Consider the following 18379-nt stretch of genomic DNA (forward strand, 5'->3'; position numbering starts at 1 on the left):
GCCAGCAAGGCTTGGGACGGTCGGACCAACCAGGTTCCCCTCCTTCCCACAGGCAACCCCCTTTCTAAGTCCCTCATCCTGCCCCCTTTCACGCTGGGGCTATTTGGGTGGTGTGGCCACTTTCCTGGGATGGGGGCAGGGCGCTAACTGGCGATGGGGGCCGGGAAATGCGCCGCCGGTGCCTGGACGATTGATTGTGTGGAGGGGGGGTTTGTGCCTGGTAGGGGCTGCTGCCAGGGCCGCCCCATCCTGCCTGAAACTGTTCTTGAGGCCTGGTCTCCCTCCTGGGTCCCTGTAAACCTTATGGTGCCGCGCAGGGCCGCCAATATGTTGTAGCCTGTGTGTTTCTATACATGGCAGTCATGTTTGTGTAGTCCGGCAGCCATTTTCTTGTGGTTTGTCATTGGAAATAGCGGCAGCCATGACAGTGGAGCCCTGTGGGCAGCAATTTTGGCAGTGGGAGCCCCTCCTCATTCCCTGGTGCTGACTCCTGGATCATTTTACTTCCTGATCGGTGTATGTATAGTGCAGATTCTCCTGATGACTGCAGGTGCCTGTTTGTGTGGGTGGAGAGTCTGGTGGGGTCCTGTCCCGCTCTACCGAGGATCGTTTGGTGCTTTGTGCCTGGCAACAGGGTGGTGCTGCCAGCGCGGTGGGGGTTGTCCCTTAGCAGTGTTTTACACTTTTTGTGGGGTCCCCCTGGTGACTCATGAAGTCTTTGGAGCACATTTCCCCACCTGATCCCCTCTCTGAGGCTGCGGGGCCCTCCAGGTCCCAACCATCTATCCATGCACTGGCGGCGGTCCTGGAGTCCCTTGTGCCCCAGGTGGAGATGGGTTGCGGGTGATGGGCTAGCAAAAAGCGCCCCCGCCTTCCCCTGCCTCATCTGTCTCATCAGATCCTGAATCTGATTCAGCCACCGCAGACGTGGGTCACCCTGCTGGGTCTGCGACCACGTGCCTGGAATCCTCTGATAGTGAGGATGATTCCTCTACGTCTGCGGCCATGCACGAATAGGCACTGGTGGATGCACTGAATGTATCTATGCGTGGAACCCTGAAGATGGAGGACACAGCTGAAGCTGCGACGGAGGTGCAGGTGTCCTTTGGCACTCACAAGCCATCCAAAGCGGCAAGGGTGTTTCCTTTCCCTGCCTATTTTGACAGAATTGTCGCTAAAGAGTGAGGACGACCAAAGCGCCCCTGTGGGGTCCCTAAGCACTTTACTAGGTGTTACCCCTATGAGGAGTCCCTTCTTAAAAGGTGGACTGTGCCCTTCAGTTTCTAGATTAAACAAGGCAACCATGATTCCGGTTCAGGTTCAGGTTGAGGAACAGCTCCCCCTTCCTTTGTTGAGCTGGTGGACCAGCTGGTCCAGGGGCTGCAGTTTATCTGTGATGCCTCTTTGGATGCGGCTCCCCTGATGGCTCGCCTCTCTGTTTTGGCAGTGGTGCTTCGGTGTGTTTTTTGGCTCAAGTGCTGGTCTGCGGATCAGACTTAAAAAAAGGCCTTGACTGATCTTCCTTTTTAAGGAGATTGCCTGTTTTGAGCTAACATGGATGACATCAATAAAGGTCTCCCGGGGGGGGGGGGGTACTTTTCTTCCGCAGGCTACTAAGGGTAGGGAACCTTGTCGTAGATGTGAGCCCTCCTTCTCAGCTCATAAGAAGTTTTTTTCGTCCCTCAGGGTCGACTGACAAGACCTCGAAGCCTTTTAGGGCCTCTTCTGGAGGATCCAAACGAACCTGGTCTGCCAAGCAAGCCAAACGGACCTGGCAAGCCAAGATCAGGCTTCTCCAGCCCCGGGGACAAGGCTCCTTCTGCATGAAGATGCACCCTCACCCGTATCAGGGGTGGGGGGACATCTTCGCTGATTTCCAGACCCGTGGACTTCCCGGGTGCAAGACAAGTGGGTCCACAAAGTCATTTGGTCTGGCTACAAGATCAAGTTTCGCTCTTGTCCCCCGGCAAGGTTTTTTTCCTTCCAACTTGCCCCTGTCCCCAGATCACTTACATGGCATGTTTGGGGCAGTACAAGAGCTGTTCCTTCAAGGGGTGATTGTCCCAGTTCCAAACTCTGAGTGTTTTCAGGGTTTTTACTCAAACCTGTTCACAGTTTCCAGCAAGGAAGGCAAAGTGCATCCAATGCTGGACCTCAAGGTGCTAAACTTCTCTGTGCGGGTACAGAAGTTCAGAACGGAGTCAATTCGAAGAGTGGTGTCATCCTGCATCAGGGGGATTTCCTCGCCTCTATCGATATCAAAGATGCTTACATACACATTCCAATATGGGTCAGTCACCAGCGTTTCCTCCTCTTTGCTGTCTCCCTCTGCTCTGGTGGAGAACCTGGAGATCAAAATACAAATTATGCGGGAGTTCAGCTGGATTCTAAATTTTCAGAAGCCTGCTCTGGTTCTGCCACAAAGCTGGACTATCTGGGCCTGACTCTGGACTCTGCCTTAGCCAGAGTGCTCCTTCCTCTGGACAAACTCCAGAATTTGCAGGCTACAATTCGCCTCCTGCTGTCCAATAAATGGTCATCCCTCTGGACTTGCATGCGGGTGCTACGCCTGATGATGTCTACCTTCCAGGCAGTTTTGTTTGCACAGTTCCATACGAGGGCCCTGCAAAGGGAAATTCTGACGAAATGGGATGAGGCTCCACAGTCTCTGGACAACCAGACCCGGCTGAGTCGGGGCACGAAGGAGTCCTTGATATGGTGACTTTGTTCTCAGGTGCTTCGGCTGGGAAAATCCTTCCTCTCCTTGTATTGGACAATGGTCACCACGGATGCCAGCTGGGGAGGCGTCCTGGGCAAGCATTCTGCTCAGGGGATCTTGATGCTGGAAGAATCCAGACTCCCAGAACTCTGAGCGATCATACTGTGTCTGGATCATTGGACGAATCGTCTTCAGGGTTGTCCAGTGCGCATTCAATCAGACAACGCCACAGCCATGGCTTATGTCAATCACCAAGGGGGCACAATAAGTGTCCTGGCTGCTCTGGAGGTATCCGGCATTCTAAGGTGGGAGAACGGTTAGTTCCAGCCCTCTCCACTGTACACATTCCTGGGGTGGAAAATTGGCAGGCAGATTACCTCGGGAGTGGTCCCTTCATCCAGAGGGGTTTTATCAGCTGTGTCTCCAAAGGGGCACCTCCGAGGGGGATCTGTTGGCGTCTCAGCTCAACAGAAAGGTGCAGAGGTTTGGGGCTCAGTCAAGGGATCCTCTGGTGGACGCCACAGACGCACTGGTGACCCCCTGGACTCAGTATCATCTGATTTACGCCTTCTCTCTTCTCAAGCTTCTGCCAAGACTTCTATTCAGGATTGAGGCAGAAGAGATTCCCGTCATCTTAGTGGCTCCGGACTGGCCTCACCAGGCCTGGTACACCGATCTGGTGCGGCTGGTCACCGATGTTCCTTGGCAGCTTCCTCTCAGGGATGATCTGCTGTCCCAAGGACCAATCTTCCATCCTGCTTTACAGTCCCTGGTTTGGACAGCTTGGCTGTTGAATGCCAAGTGCTGAAGGATAGGGGTTTATCTGAGTCAGTGATTCCTACACAGTTGAAAGCTAGAAAATCTACCTCTAGAAAGATCTGCCATCGTACGTGGAAGACGTACGTTACCTGGTGTGAGTCCCTTGTAGTTCATCATCGCTTCTTCTTGGTGGCTCGGATCTTGACCTTTCTTCAAGGGAGAAGGGGGTTGAACAGAAATTGTCCTTGAGTACCATCAAGGGCGAGGTTTCGTCTTTGGCCGTCTTCTTCCAACAACCTTTGGCCACACACTCCCCGGTGTGTACCTTTCCTCAGGGTGTCCGACATTTGGTTCCTTCAGTGCGGGCTCCGTTGCCACCTCGGGATCTTAATTTGGTGCTTTCAGCTCTACAGAAGCCTCCCTTTGAAAATATTCAGGAGATTCCCTTGCTTACACTGTTCCAGAAGGTGGCCTTTTTAGTGGCTATCACTTCTGCGCGTTACCTGTTGTTCACCTTACCTGGTGATTCACAGGGATAAGGTGGTTCTTCCCCCCTGTCTGTCGTTCCTTCCAAAGGTTGTCTCTGATTTTCATTTGAATGAAGACATTGTGTTGCCTTCCCTGTGTCCCACCCCTAAACATCCGAAGGAAATCGCCTTGCATGCCTTGGATGTGGTCTGGGCAATTAGGATGTACCTGGCAGCTACGGAGTCTTTCAGGAAGTCAGACTCTCTCTTTGTTCTCACGGATGGACCTTAAAAAGGGTTGTCCACTTCCTCTGCAACCATTTCCAGATGGATAAGACAGACTGTGGTTCAGGCCTATTCCATCAGGGGTCAGATTCCTCATTTCCCTGTCAAGGTGCACTCTACTAGGGCGCTTAGTACCTCCTGGGCTTTCCGTCATCAGGAGTCAGTGATGCAGGTTTGCAAGGCGGCCACCTGGTCATCGGTGGACTCATTACAAAGTTTTATAAAGTGGATGTGTTGGCATCTGTGGATACTTCTTTTGGCCGCAAGGTTTTGCAGGCTGCTGTTTAAGAGGACCTGATCCTCTTTGAGGGTGTGTTGTTTTTTTTTAGGTGGGCTCCAGTTGTTTGGTTGAGCTCCTGTTGCCTGGTTGGCTAATATTTAGCCTTGGAATTTCTTTTGTTGTTCCCACCCCTCATGTTTAATAGGGATGATCGAACGGTTCGGGTCGACCATCGGTTCGACCCGAACATTGGCTGTTCGAGGTTCGGCCGAATTTAGAACTTTTTGCCCAAAAAGTTCGGAATTCGGCAACCAGAACCGACTAAAATGCAATTGGACAGGAAATGGGCTTTAAAAGCCCATGATTGGACCAGAACCATTAGCAAAAGCCAATTGAGGGGGCAGGAGAATGCTAGGAATGTGATTGGAGTGACTAGGGGGTCCATAGTCCAATCATTAGTGAATACGCCCCCTAGTATATAAGATAGCCCCCGCCAAATTCCTAGCATTCTTATACAGGGACATGGAAGAGAGTGGAATGCTGTTCTGTTACTTCTGTTACAAAGTGTTACAAAGTGTCATTTAGCAATTTTTAGTGTGAGGAAAGGGATATCTAGTGTAGTTAGGGTGCTATTTTCCACTATATGAGTGTGAAACCAGTGTTGCAGCGCTGCTTAAAATTAATACCAAAAATATGTGCAAATATATCAATACATGTGTAAACATGTGCGAACCAGGGACATGCAAATTTCTCAAGTTGCTAAACCACTGATCACATAAAATAAATTAATACATAAATAAATAATCATCAAACATGATCATCAAAGTGCTAGTGATTTGTGCATAATGTGCAAAAAACAATTCATAAATGTCCATTCAAGTGCTGATAAAATCCTCTGTGTTGATCACTTAGGGTGTGCTCCCCCTTGTGGTAATGTACTCACCACAAAACGCTAGGTCATCAGCAGTTTAATAATCCATGGCAGCTTTCCTCGCCAGTGCTGTAGGAACAGATCCCTTCTATGGTTCTGCTTGCTTCATATGTCCTCAGATATAAAATAGAGGCCAAACATGGTGAAGTACGTTCCACTAAGTTTTATTAGGCAAACGGACTGATACTTACAAACAAACATAGAATAAAAGCAACATGGAGACTCGGCTCGGTGGTTGCTGCTCTCGCAGCGTGCACCTCACCGGCCGGAAGTGACGTCAGGTCCGCTCAGCCAATTGCTAGACGCGTTTCGCTGTCCAATCACGGCTTCGGACCTATTATTTATGTATTAATTTATTTTATGTGATCAGTGGTTTAGCAACTTGAGAAATTTGCATGTCCCTGGTGTATTGATATATTTGCACATATTTTTGGTATTAATTTTAAGCAGCGCTGCAACACTGGTTTCACACTCATATAGTGGAAAATAGCACTGTAGCACAGTATACTTTTGCTAATGAAATAATTTGCACTAATATGGCTACGCTCCCAACACACCTATATATGTGTAAGTGTAATATACATATAAGTGTGTGGTGTGTGTGTATATATATATATATATATATATATATATATATACCCCTATACAGAAGTTCAAATGTTTTGCCTGCCTCCAAAGTACCCAAAAAAATGCCCAATAAAATGCCTGCAAGAACAAACCTGGGCATTTTTTTTTTTGGCGCTGGCATTTTTTTGGGCATTTTTTTGATTTCTTTGGAGGCAGGCAAAACATCTGAACTTCTGTATAGGGGTATATATATATATATATATATATATATATATATATATATATATATACACACACACACTTATATGTATTTTACATTTACACATATATAGGTGTGTTGGGAGCAGAGCCATATTAGTGCAAATTATTTCATTAGCAAAAGTATACTGTTCTGCTCCTTTCACACCTATATATGTGTATGGGTATATATACATATAAGTGTGTGTTTTTATATACCCCTATACAGAAGTTCAGATGTTTTGCCTGCCTCCAAAGAACCCCAAAAAAATGCCAAAAAAAATGCCAGCGCCAAAAAAAAAATGCCCAGGTTTATTCTTGCAGGCGTTTTTTTGGGCATTTTTTTGGGTTCTTTGGAGGCAGGCATGACATCTGAACTTCTGTATAGGGGTATATATACACACCTACACATATATAGGTGTGAAAGTAGCACAACACTATACTTTTGCTAATTAAATAATTTCCACAAATATGGCTACGCTCCTAACACACCTATATATTTGTAAGTGTAAAATACATATCAGTGTGTGTGTATATATATACACCCATATACAGAAGTTCAGATGTTTTGCCTGCCTCCAAAGAACCCAAAAAAATGCCCAAAATAAATGCCAGCGCCAAAAAAAAAAATGCCCAGGTTTGTTCTTGCAGGCATTTTTTTGGGCATTTTTTTGGGTTCTTTGGAGGCAGGCAAAACATCTGAACTTGTGTATAGGGGTTTATATATATACACACACACACTTATATGTATATATACCCATACACATATATAGGTGTGAAAAGAGCAGAACACTATACTTGCGCTAATGAAATAATTAGCAAAAGTATAGTGTTCTGCTACTTTCACACCTATATATGTGTATGGGTATATATACATATAAGTATGTGTCTATATATACCCCTATACACAAGTTCAGATGTTTTGCCTGCCTCAAAAGACCCCAAAAAATGCCCAAAAAAATGCTTGCTACTAAACCGGCAAGGTGTGAAAAGAGCAGGGCCATATCCCTGCTCTATAAGTGACAAAATACAAACATTCTATTTTTTTATGGTTCTGGACATGCTACAGAGCTGAAACTTCACAGGTACACTTTTTAGACCCCCCCAGATACTAAATCCAAAGTCAAAATAAAAAAATCTCTCTCTTTTTTTTTAATTTTTTCAATAATTGGCTCTCTATCAAAAATGACAATTTTTAAGAACTTTTTTTGTGTGATTAATAGTCCCTGGGGCATGACCCAGAACCCTAGGCACTTTTTAGGGGCATTTATTGGGTTTTAGGGCTTCAACATGGTGTTTTTTGATTACCGAAGTTCGGGTCCCATTGCTTTCAATGGGGTTCTGAAATCCGGGCCGAACTTTCGGGAAGTTCGGATGTTCTGGCCGAACCGAACTTTTCAAAAGTTCGATCATCCCTGTTTAACACTGCTTTGGGACGTCCCAATGGTTATGAATATCAGGAGCTGTGTACGTCAATGAACAAAAGAGAAAATAGGATTTTTGACTTACTGTAAAATTAATTTCTCTGATGTTCATTGACGGACACAGCACCCAACCCTTCTGTGGAGTTATAATTCTCCTGACACTGCTTGTAACAAAACTGAGTGGCTATAGCAGAGAGGGGGAGTATACCCCCTGGGACTGCCCATGGGTGTAACCAGAATTATTTTTTGCCTAGTGTCCTACTCCTGTAGGGGGCAGTATAAGCCAATGGTTATGAATATCAGGAGCTGAGAACATCAGAGAAATGGATTTTACGGTAAGTCAAAAATCCCATTTTTTAATACCACGCGCACTCCTTTCACTTCCTGATTTTCTTTCAATATCACCCATACTCAAAAATCAAATCTTACAGTCTGCAAGGAAATCCGATGGTCTTCCTGCTGTCAGAATACAATAGCTCAGCAGGGAGGATTTCCCCATCCACATCAAGTGTGTGGATGGGGGAATCAAGTCAGTTTTTTTCATTCAATCTGATGGTTGAACCAAAAAAAAACTGTATCATCTATGGCTTGCCTTAACCTAGTGTTTTAGCTTTGTAAATCAAGTCTATAATACGACAGGTTGGCATTTTGTATTTTATTGTAACTCCATGTTTTATTTTTGTGAATTATTTTGATAATCTATGATGTGTACGTAATGATTCTAGCCCTGGATACAAAGTAGAATATTCTGTTGTGTTTGCAGAACTGTCTGGGAAAGAGATTGTGTCTGCTTTGTCGGTTGCTGATCGGGTGAGAGGACTATCAAAAAAGGTTTCTGCAAATATCTGGGATCCTGAAGATGCTGCTCACAAGCTGAGAGGACAAATTAAGAACCAGCGATCCAAACTAATGGCAGATAGCACACTGGAAGAGAGCTCAGTGAGACAGCTAGCAGAAACTGTAAAAGAATTGCAGGTGACAGACATTTCTAAACTCACCTTCTCTTAGCAATCCTATTGATGGAAGCCCCTGGTAACTTTTTTTTATTTAGCATAAAATGTCTCATGACATTAATCATTTTTGTAAAACTGCTAGTGAAACCAGGTACATTTGCTGATCATTTTGTAACTTTATAACAATGCAAATGCGATGAAGGTGAATGTTCAGCTTAAATATGTAAAATATTTAAGGTGAATATACAGCTGGAGCATGTGAGGCCTCTGTTTTTAAAAAATCTGGACCTTCCATAGTACTTGTACATCAGAGATGGTGTAGTAATATACAAGTAAACAAAACAATCTCCTTGCGCTTGGGTTGTGGACTGCAGCTAGCATTAATTGTGTGTGACAATTAAAACTTAATTTAAAAAATGCAGCGCTCTAAAGTCAATTTAATATAAATGTAGCACTACTCTCATGGGAGCTGCTGGTTACTGATTCCCCTGGGTTACCCATAGCAAAACTTGACAATATAGCATATTCTAAGTGCTTGGCTAAGTCAGAAAACAGTCCAGGGGTTTTGTTTTTTTTGTTGATTTATTTGAGAACTGGGATAGGAGAAGGGATGAGTGGGATATACCAACGGAATAACTATGCACAGTTTGCTGGGACTGTTTAACACTGGATGTGGCAAGGCAGCTGCTTCATCTTGCCACTTTAGTGAAGAAGAATTAACTGAACTGTACTGTGAATCACTCTTCAGGGTCCTACTCAGCACCCCCCTTTTCCCTACTCTTCAGGGTTCTATACGGCATCCCCTTTACTCTGACACTCTGTGTAAGCTGGCCCCTTGATCCTCTGACTTCACTGGAGTGGTCCCCCTTCCTCGGCAGACCCTTTGGCAAGTCCCCTGGTACTCACGGACACTGTTTTTTCCAGAAGACTCTGCCAGCAGCTCCACTGGATCCTCTGCAGCACAGCTCCACACCTGGTTCACTAGGCCGACTTCCTAAGACCAGTTTCCTCATGCTACAGGAGGAGAGACAAGCCGTCCGCCTCCTCCTGGGACCCTGCTACCCACTGTCACATGTCCCCCGGCTTTTTTGAGCAATCCAAGGATGCACTGCAAGAGTGCCCTCCTACTGGGACACTCACAAAAGCCAATGTGTCACTGGCTATGTTTCCTCCACTGTCCAACAGGCTCCCCTATTAAATGCAGTGGGGACACTCCCTTAGACCCATTGAATCACACTTTAGAACATGCAACAGGCAGCTTAATAGATCAGGCTCCCCTGATAAGCAGAAGGAGCATAAGATGCTTTTTCCTAGCACCTACATAGGAGGGTGCTACATAAAAGTCCACAAATCCTAGGAGATACCCAGAGTGTGTGACAACAAAAGAACTGTTGGTGAAACAGTAGTCCTCCACCAGCACCACACCTCACCTGGCCTCTTACCATCGGATATGGACCACAAAATTATAGGTAGTTAAACAGCACTCCAACACTCCTCAGGCTCACTCCTGTTTACCAAAATCGCAGCAGACTAAGTCCTGTTGGCCCCTCTGAGACTGCTTCTATATACAGATTAGATATGCTGAAATGAGAACAAAGACCGCCTCATAGTGTAGCATGTAGAAGCATTCAAACGTTTAATAAAAGCAAATCCAGAATTCTCATGCTTTTGAAAATAAAAATGAGCATGTCATTTTCACAGTGCTTGATAGTTTCTAACCAGCAAGATGGCCGCAGTCCGTGCGTGCAGCGATGTGTCGTGTCCACGCTCTCCCTAACGTGTTTTGTCCAATCAGACGTCGTCAGGGGCGTCAAAATACATACTCCCTCATGGGAGGAAGGTTGGTTCCAAATAAGCCCCTATTTTGGCACCAAGGATGCAAAAATATCTATACCTTGCAACTTTGTTTCTTTAAAGGCATGTGAGCAGGCATCATCAGGGCATGCTCACTGCGCCTTATTATGCATCCCATAATAAAGCAAGTAGAAGATCTGTCTTTTTCCATTTACAAATATAGTATCTTCATGCTAGCACCAGCAGGAGGGAAGCGTGGCATGGTGCTCCAGCTTCTAATTGGCTGGCAATCAGAGACTTATCCCACACAGTCATCCTACCAGCTTTGGAATGAAGGAGCAATATGTGTATGTCAGAGAAGACAGGCTTAGCTGCTGTCCTCAATACCTTTTATAGGGACACCGGGTCAAATTTTGTATGAATGATAAAGTGGGAACCGTTGGGGTTTGGCAATTCAGAAGGTTAAAGGGTAGAAAACATATCCTAGAAACACAGCATTTCTCTATCTTTTTACCCCAGGGGAACTCTTGAAATAATTTACAGGTCTCAGAGAACCCTTACAAAACAAATTCAAAGTGGCGAGTGGGAAAAAAATCCCTTACAAGGGTGGCTAATTGGAAGAAGAATGTGGTCAGAATGTTCCTCTTACCGACAGATAAAAAGATCATTGGGTTCATGCAGCTGGCTCTGCTAAGTGGTGTTGACCAAGGAACATTGCAGACATTATCACATAGGAGATCAGGTAACCACAGCTCAATAAATCCCTAGCAACCTTTGGAGCAACCCCAGGGTTCCATAGAGCCATGGTTGAGAACAACCAGTCTAAAGAGCCTATAGAAATATGTTATTTTGTTTATGTATAACTAATATTTTAGGCTTACTGGCTCTAACGGGACTCCCAACACTCCCTTTAACATACAGTAAAACTGGGAGGCCAGCTCTCCTTTAACTTTGCATATCACAATACAGTATAATATCAGTGTTTTTTTCTTGCAGGCAGTTACAGGTTGCACTAATGATTAGCATTCATGTGTTTAATTAGGAACATTGTTTGTAAGATCATAAAGCTCTGTATCTCAGCTTGGTCTGGTGATGTCACTCAGGGAGACATTGTTTCTAGACAAAGGCCGTAAAGGTGGATCACCATGGCAACAGTGTTCAGGAGAAAGGGAAATGGCACACAAGAATTGCTTTACTTGAAAGATGTCGTCCTACTTACGCAAGTTAAACACACTTTTCAATGCGATTCTGTTATTCTTTCATGAACTCTTAATTACTGTCTATACTAGTCCCATGCTAGCATCACATAGAATGGCAAACAAAGTCCAGGATATTGTGGAGGAGAAGTAAATGCTTTATATTTGTTTAAAAAAGAATGCATTCCATTCTTAAACACAGTTAACTAAGATGTTGAACAGTGTTGCAATAAAATACAATAGTAATTCATTAAAGGGGAACACAATTTGCTGTGTGCCTCTGAATATTTGCAATAATGTGCAAGTATGCTGTGCTCCAAAACACAAACAAAAATGTCTAAGGAGCACAGAACAGGACCTGATATCTCTAATTATGCACAACTTGCATCATCCACTATGGAAGGGGGGCATTTGCAGGAGGTCTATGGCAAATATACAAAGAATACAAATGAATACAAAGAAACAATGTATAAAACCATCAAACAACATGTTTCAAAGTAAATAACAAAAACTGGAAGTAATGCTGTGTACTAAATACTAATTTACCGGATTGGGAGGTTTAAATTTGCAGGAAACATAGACAGGGAAGAGCGCAAGACAGCCTCATAGGCATAAAGCTTTATTAGATTAGGCGCACATAAAAACAAACACAACTGGAATTGCCCTCATAAACATATGGGGAGAAACCAGCATATCAGAGCAGAGTGTGTCCTCCTTGATGGTTGGGTGTAATGCACAGTCCAGATCCATGTCCCCGTTACCGGATGTTAGAGCGCTGCTGATGCACAGAGGGGTAGAGGAGGACCAGACCACAAGAGACACTTCAACACGAAGGGTTTGGGTCCTGCTCAGATCGCAAAGAATTCTGGGAAAGCATTTTCGGAGAGAAAATCCTCCCTTTTCATCAGCCAGTAGCATATTTGCATGTTCTGGAAGAACCACCCTCAAGTGTGCCTTCCTCCAGTGGTGTAGGGGCCCCATTTTCCATGTTCTCCCGCTCCTGGTCTTCTATCACCCAAACGTTCTTTATTAACCACTTCTGGACCGGAAGGTTTGCCCCCTTAATGACCAGGCCTTTTTTTGCGATTCAGGACTGCGTTATTTTAAGGGAAATATGCGCGGTCATGCGACGCTGTACCAATATAAAATTGATGTCCTTTTTTCCCACAAATAGAGCTTTCTTTTGGTGGTATTTGATCACCTGTGCAATTTTTACTTTTTGTGCTATAAACAAAAAAAGAGTGACATTTTCTGAAAAAAAAAAACAATATTTTTCATATTCTGCTATATAACATTTCCCAAAAAAATTAAAAAATCTAAAATTTTCATCCTTTTTGGCCAATTTGTGCTATTTGATTCTGCTACATATTGTTGGTAAAAAAAAATTGCAATAAGCGTATTTTGATTGGTTTGCGCAAAATTTATTGCATCTACAAACTAGGGGAAAGATTTATGTCATTTTTATTTATTTATTTTTACTAGTAATGGCGGCGATCTGAGATTTTTGGCGGGACTGCGACATTGCGGCAGACAGATCAGACCCCTAACTGACATTTTTGACACGTTTTGGGGGACCAGTGACATTACTACAGTAATCAGTGCTAAATATATGCACTGTTACTGTAATAATGACATTGGCAGGGAAGGGGTTAACCCAGGGGCGATCAAAGGGTTAAATGTGAGCATAGGGGGTGAGTCTAGGGGAGTGTTTACTAACTGTGGGGGGATGGACCTATAAAATGATCATAGAGATCTGTGTTCCTATATAGCAGGATCACAGGCGCTCTGTGATCATTTCAGAGAGAAGAACAGTCAGCTGTGTTTGTAACAGCTGACCATTCTTCTCTCTCAGTGGGGAGCGATCGCAGATGACCGGCGACAATCGCATGCTTGCCAACTGTCCCTTTTTTCCAGGGACAGTCCCTGCAAATAGGAGCCTGTCCCAGGTAATTTATATTGTCCCTGGAAGCGCCTGTTAATCGGGCTGCCCATAAATGTTAGGCAGAAGTAGTGCAGCTGAATGGGAGAATTATTCCAACTCTGCTACTGTGGCCTTAAATTTGAAATTCCCTTTTTTAATCTCCTGTAATTCTCTCTATATTGAGTAGACTCTATAATCTGATAAGTAGGCAAAATTAATTATGTAGAGTGGGCGGAGCTTCAGGGAAGTGGGTGTGGTAATTGATAGCTGTGCTGCAAAGTGTCCCTGGAAATATTTTTTAAATGTTGGCAACTATGCAATCGGTGCCGCTGGTCCTGTGCATCAGCATCCCCGCTGCCAGCACCACATGTGCGACCGAGGCAGGGCTACGTTTGGTTCACGCAGTAGAGGCTGCCTGCCGCGTGGTCTTAATGTGGTTAAAAAAAATAAAATCCCTTGTAAATCCATCGTTAATCACGGTGCCTGCTGCTTTAAAAAAAGTAACGACCCAACACACGTAACCATCATAAGCTATATAAAGGAAGGGCAGTGGTGACATTATTACCCAAATATGTACAGTGGTGTCACTGCTATCCCCACCTATTTGTTAATTTGGCACGGATTACCGATGACATCAGTGGTTCCTAGCGACACAGTAGGCGCAAGCATTCGCTGCTTTCTTAAAAATCAGTGACAGTAGGAAACTATCACAGCTAGAAGTGTTAGAAATAGCACTGCTATATATGATGCTTGCTTTGCGCCGAACAGAGGGCTGTATAGGCAGAAGTTTGGGTTTTCGTCTGTCGGCTAATTCCTATTCAAACTGCCTAGAATTGGGTTGAATGTGGTACTGGATTCACATCACAATTTTTTATATCTAAACATAGGGTATACAGTAATGCATGAAAATGACTCCAATAAGTTGTGGTGCACTACTTAAAAAAATAAATAGTATGTGTGCTTAGTGCTGCAGTACAGGTGATTACAAGAGTCTGATAACAATTCAGCTAGTCCACCTGTGCTATAGAAAGGGGGGAAGGCTGATCTTCAGGGCACTTTTGGTTGGTTCTGTTCCTGCTCACAGCTGGAGGTACAGGGACTGCTGCGCCTTGCAGTCTGTTAAAGGCACTGGGATTTTGGGAGACATTCAAGCCATGGAGAGTGCCAAGATGGACTCTCACCTCATTGAGGTATGCCTGGGCAGCCACACTACAGTACTTAGTTTTGGGAGAAAGACATTGTTCATACTGAATTGTTATGTTGCAACCTGTTCAATAAAGTTACATTAACCACTTGCGGACTGTCCACCATAAATATACCATGACAGGATGTCTGCTCTGCGCCTGATCACGTACCTAGTACGTGATTTGCGTGCTGGCTAGGGAGCCCTGGTTGTACTATGATTAGCTACAGCATCAACCAATCAGCGGGTGCCGGACACTGATTGGTCGCCAGCAGCTTCTGATCAGGTCTGGACATTACCAAAGGAAGCCCTGTGAAGGTAAACAAACACAGGGTTGTCTTCTGACAGAAGCAATGTGCTGTTTTTTTTTTTTATTCCTGCAAAGCAGAAACAGCACATTGCTTAGTAAAAACAGCACACACAGTAACGCATTTTGCACCTTGATCGCCCGAGATGTTAAACCCCTTCCCTGCCAGTGTCATTAGTACAGTGACAGTGCATATTTTTAGCTCGGTGATCATGTGTCTGGCCTCCTCTCTCAATTTGACGATTTGCCGGCAGGGCCAAAAAAACCCTGCTGACTTCAGCCAGGAGGAGAGGAGGAGAGAGAGCCAGTCAGTCACGTGAGTGCCTATAAAATAAGGTATTTAGTGGCGTATTTTTACAAAACACGTACACTAATTGAAAATCATTTGTGATTATTATTAGGGGATTGAAGCACCAACACTAAGTGGCTTACCAACCACTTTAACTCAGCAAGACAAGAAGAAAATGAGTGTAGCTGCTAATAGTACCCAAGTACAAGTCAAGACATCCAGCAACCAGTCATTAGGTGTGATACCTGGTAAGGTGACAGGTTCTCTGGTAGCGAGGGGATTATTAAGTGGCTCCCTCCCTAGTCAGTATCCAACAGCAACCAGATACAATTCTGCATTACAGATATCTATGGCCTGATCACGTGGTACAGGTAGGAAGGAGTTAACAAGTGCCCACATGAGGTCCATGCTAGGAATTCTGTACTTTTATTGCACACTGTGAAGGCTCATCTCTAAAGCCTCGTACACACGCACTGATTGTTGGCTGACCGATCGGCCGTCTTTTGTCCAGTGTTGTTGTGTTGGTTGAAATGTGCTCTAGACTGCGCACAAATTTTCTCGGCCAACAACAACCAACTGCAGAAGTGATGTCATGTTCTGGTCTACTTTTCGTGTGTTTTTTCTTCTCTGAGCATGCCCAGTCTTGCTCAACTGATTTTTGTCGGCCCAAATCTGTACTGACTGACGGCCAACAAAAATTTTACAGCATGCACACCAGATTTTGTTCGGCCGAAAAGTTGCAGTTGGTTGTCGGAATCATCATACTAACAAGCCGATAATCGGCCGATCGGGCGGCGGCCGGAAATTCACGGCCAACAATCGGTACGTGTGTACGGGGCTTAAGTCGGGGAATTGTTTGATTTTTTTTACATAACCACAGTCTCCGCCTGGCCCCAGGCATTGCACTCCACGGGAAAGGTACCCCCATGTTCAGGGTGAAGATGACATGCCCACAAATGAATACATAACAGCAGTCACTGTCTGCCACATTGCAGCTTTGTTTGATCAAAACTTCAGACGAAGAAGATATGAGACTCTAGTATAAGCCATTTAACTCTGTTAAATACAACTTAAACTACAGAGAATGTAAGCAGCGGTTTATTGAATCAGATTTTTAGGCAGGCTCTGGAAGATGCAAAAAAAAAAAAAAGTCTAAAACTCCACCTAAAAAAAAAAGTATTTATTTTGTATTTTTTATTCTTAACCATTTTCAATAACTCATTCACTACACATTTCCTTTAATACAAAATTTTTAGCCAAACCTCCCTACCAAAAACATTTACTGTGTCTTTCCCAGCAGTATGTAATTTTGCTAAAATTAATTTTAAAAAAGCATGATTTATGCTCTTTATAAAACCAGTAATACCTTCTGCCTGGCGACAGTTCTTGATAGATTGGCTGATAAGACAATCATTTCCCTGCTTTGAGAGCTTGTATTCCCAGCACACTAGGATTACTGATTATTGAGGAAATAACTCACTTTCTTATCCACGGCATATAGAGAAAATGCTAATAAAAATATGCTCATTCTGTTAATATTCTATTCTGTGCAGATGGTGAAAAAACTAAGTTGGAAAGAAAAGAGAGAGTTATCAAAAAAGCTTGGCGAAAAGAAAAGATGCCACCATGAGGTGAGGAGATGAAACAGAATTAATTCCTTTGCTTAAAGTGATATACAAGTCTTGTGTTATTGATTTCCAGTCTTACCTGCTTCTTGTATGCCTATTACCATGGCAATGCTAGGAGGTTGTGGCACATTTAGACGTGGCAGCATCTGTTATCATTATAAACTAGCTAGAAAAGAGATGAGTCTGACATCATTTTCTGTCCCTGGTTTCCTGCCTCTCTCGATTTTTTGAGAGCTTTTCAGAATACTATGTTTAACACCTAAATTTCTTCCTGCTTAGTTTAGCAGCAATTGTGCAGACCGAATTTAGGGTAGACATTGGTGTCAACATAGGAAATGCTATATAGTGTGCTCTGCAGGACACTGTCACTAACCAGCTTCCACGTGACACTCTGCAGTGAAAAAGGAGTCCCTCTCCAGCCTGGCTCCATAGGGTAGTATCCTGCAGGAAGTATCTTTCAATCCAAGTTCTTCCAGGCCCTCAGCCAAACATGCTAAAGGGTTAACAACAGCTCTTTAGTACACCAGCTCCCTCCCAGATGCAGCAGCCCCAGGAGACTCTGCTAAACAAGCCTCCTAAACATTTATCTCCTCCCCAGCCACCTTCTGGGTGCCCCCACCCAAGAATTTGTTAAAAACAGATAGTGGCTGACCCTCTTACTCTATATCTTGAAGCTTCTTCCTAAGGCAAACAGGAGCAATCAACCACCAAGCTTAGGGATACCTGGCCAGACCTAGAAAAAAGATTGCTGCTCCACTGAATACAGCAGAGCCAAAAACTATATTTAGCCAGACTAGAGCAGGGCACTAAATAAGGATGAAGGTAAACCATGTAGCAACACAATGAGGCAAACCGTGGGTTTGGCTTACTGTTAGTTGGCATGGCTATTAGGCAAGGTTTTACCGATAGTAATTTATTCTTAGCAAAGAAAGGGGCCGCTTTAGGGAAAATGTTTTTTGAAGCATAAAGGTTTTTAATAATTTGTTCAGTAGCAGGATAGTCAACCCTACCTGTCATCCACTGTTACTAAACAAAAGCCTGTCCCAGACTTTTTGCATTGGTCTTTCTCAATCTGAAAACACGGAGGAACCCTTGAAATAACTTTTCAGTCTCAGGGAATCCTGGCTACTGATTAATATATCTACAGCGCACAGTACATTACTGTGCTGTTCACTTGGAAGAAAACTCCCCATATTTATGGTCATTGGGGCGAATCCCCTCTTAGTCCCCGTTCACATTAAGGCGACCTGTGAGGCGACCTGGTCGCCTCACAGGTCGCCGTAGGTCGCCTTCCATAGGGAAGCTGCAGACCCGTTCTAATAGGAGCGACACAAGTCGCTCCGACTTAGAAAAAGGGTCCGGAGCTTCTTTGGGGCGACCCGCAGGCGACCGCCATAGACTTCAATGTTATGAAGTCCGTGGCGGCCGATCCGAGGTCGCGGCGCGCTGCTCGCACCGCGACCTCGGAGGTCGCCCTCCCGAGTCGGATCGCCCCTATG

At 44.4% G+C, this 18379-nt stretch overlaps 1 protein-coding gene across 1 annotated transcript in view; it reads left to right on the forward strand.

Moving 5' to 3' along the window:
• Window positions 1-18379, forward strand: part of LOC309552107 (kinesin-like protein KIF13A) — a 116379-nt gene that overhangs the window by 59955 nt on the left and 38045 nt on the right. The window contains exons 9-10 of the mRNA XM_082252888.1: window positions 8373-8584; window positions 16806-16883. Coding sequence (XP_082109014.1) covers window positions 8373-8584; window positions 16806-16883 — 290 coding nt within the window. The remainder of the gene's footprint in view (window positions 1-8372; window positions 8585-16805; window positions 16884-18379) is intronic.

Source organism: Pelophylax lessonae (genome assembly GCF_965119305.1).
Source record: "Pelophylax lessonae genome assembly, chromosome: 4".
NCBI lineage: Eukaryota > Metazoa > Chordata > Amphibia > Anura > Ranidae > Pelophylax > Pelophylax lessonae.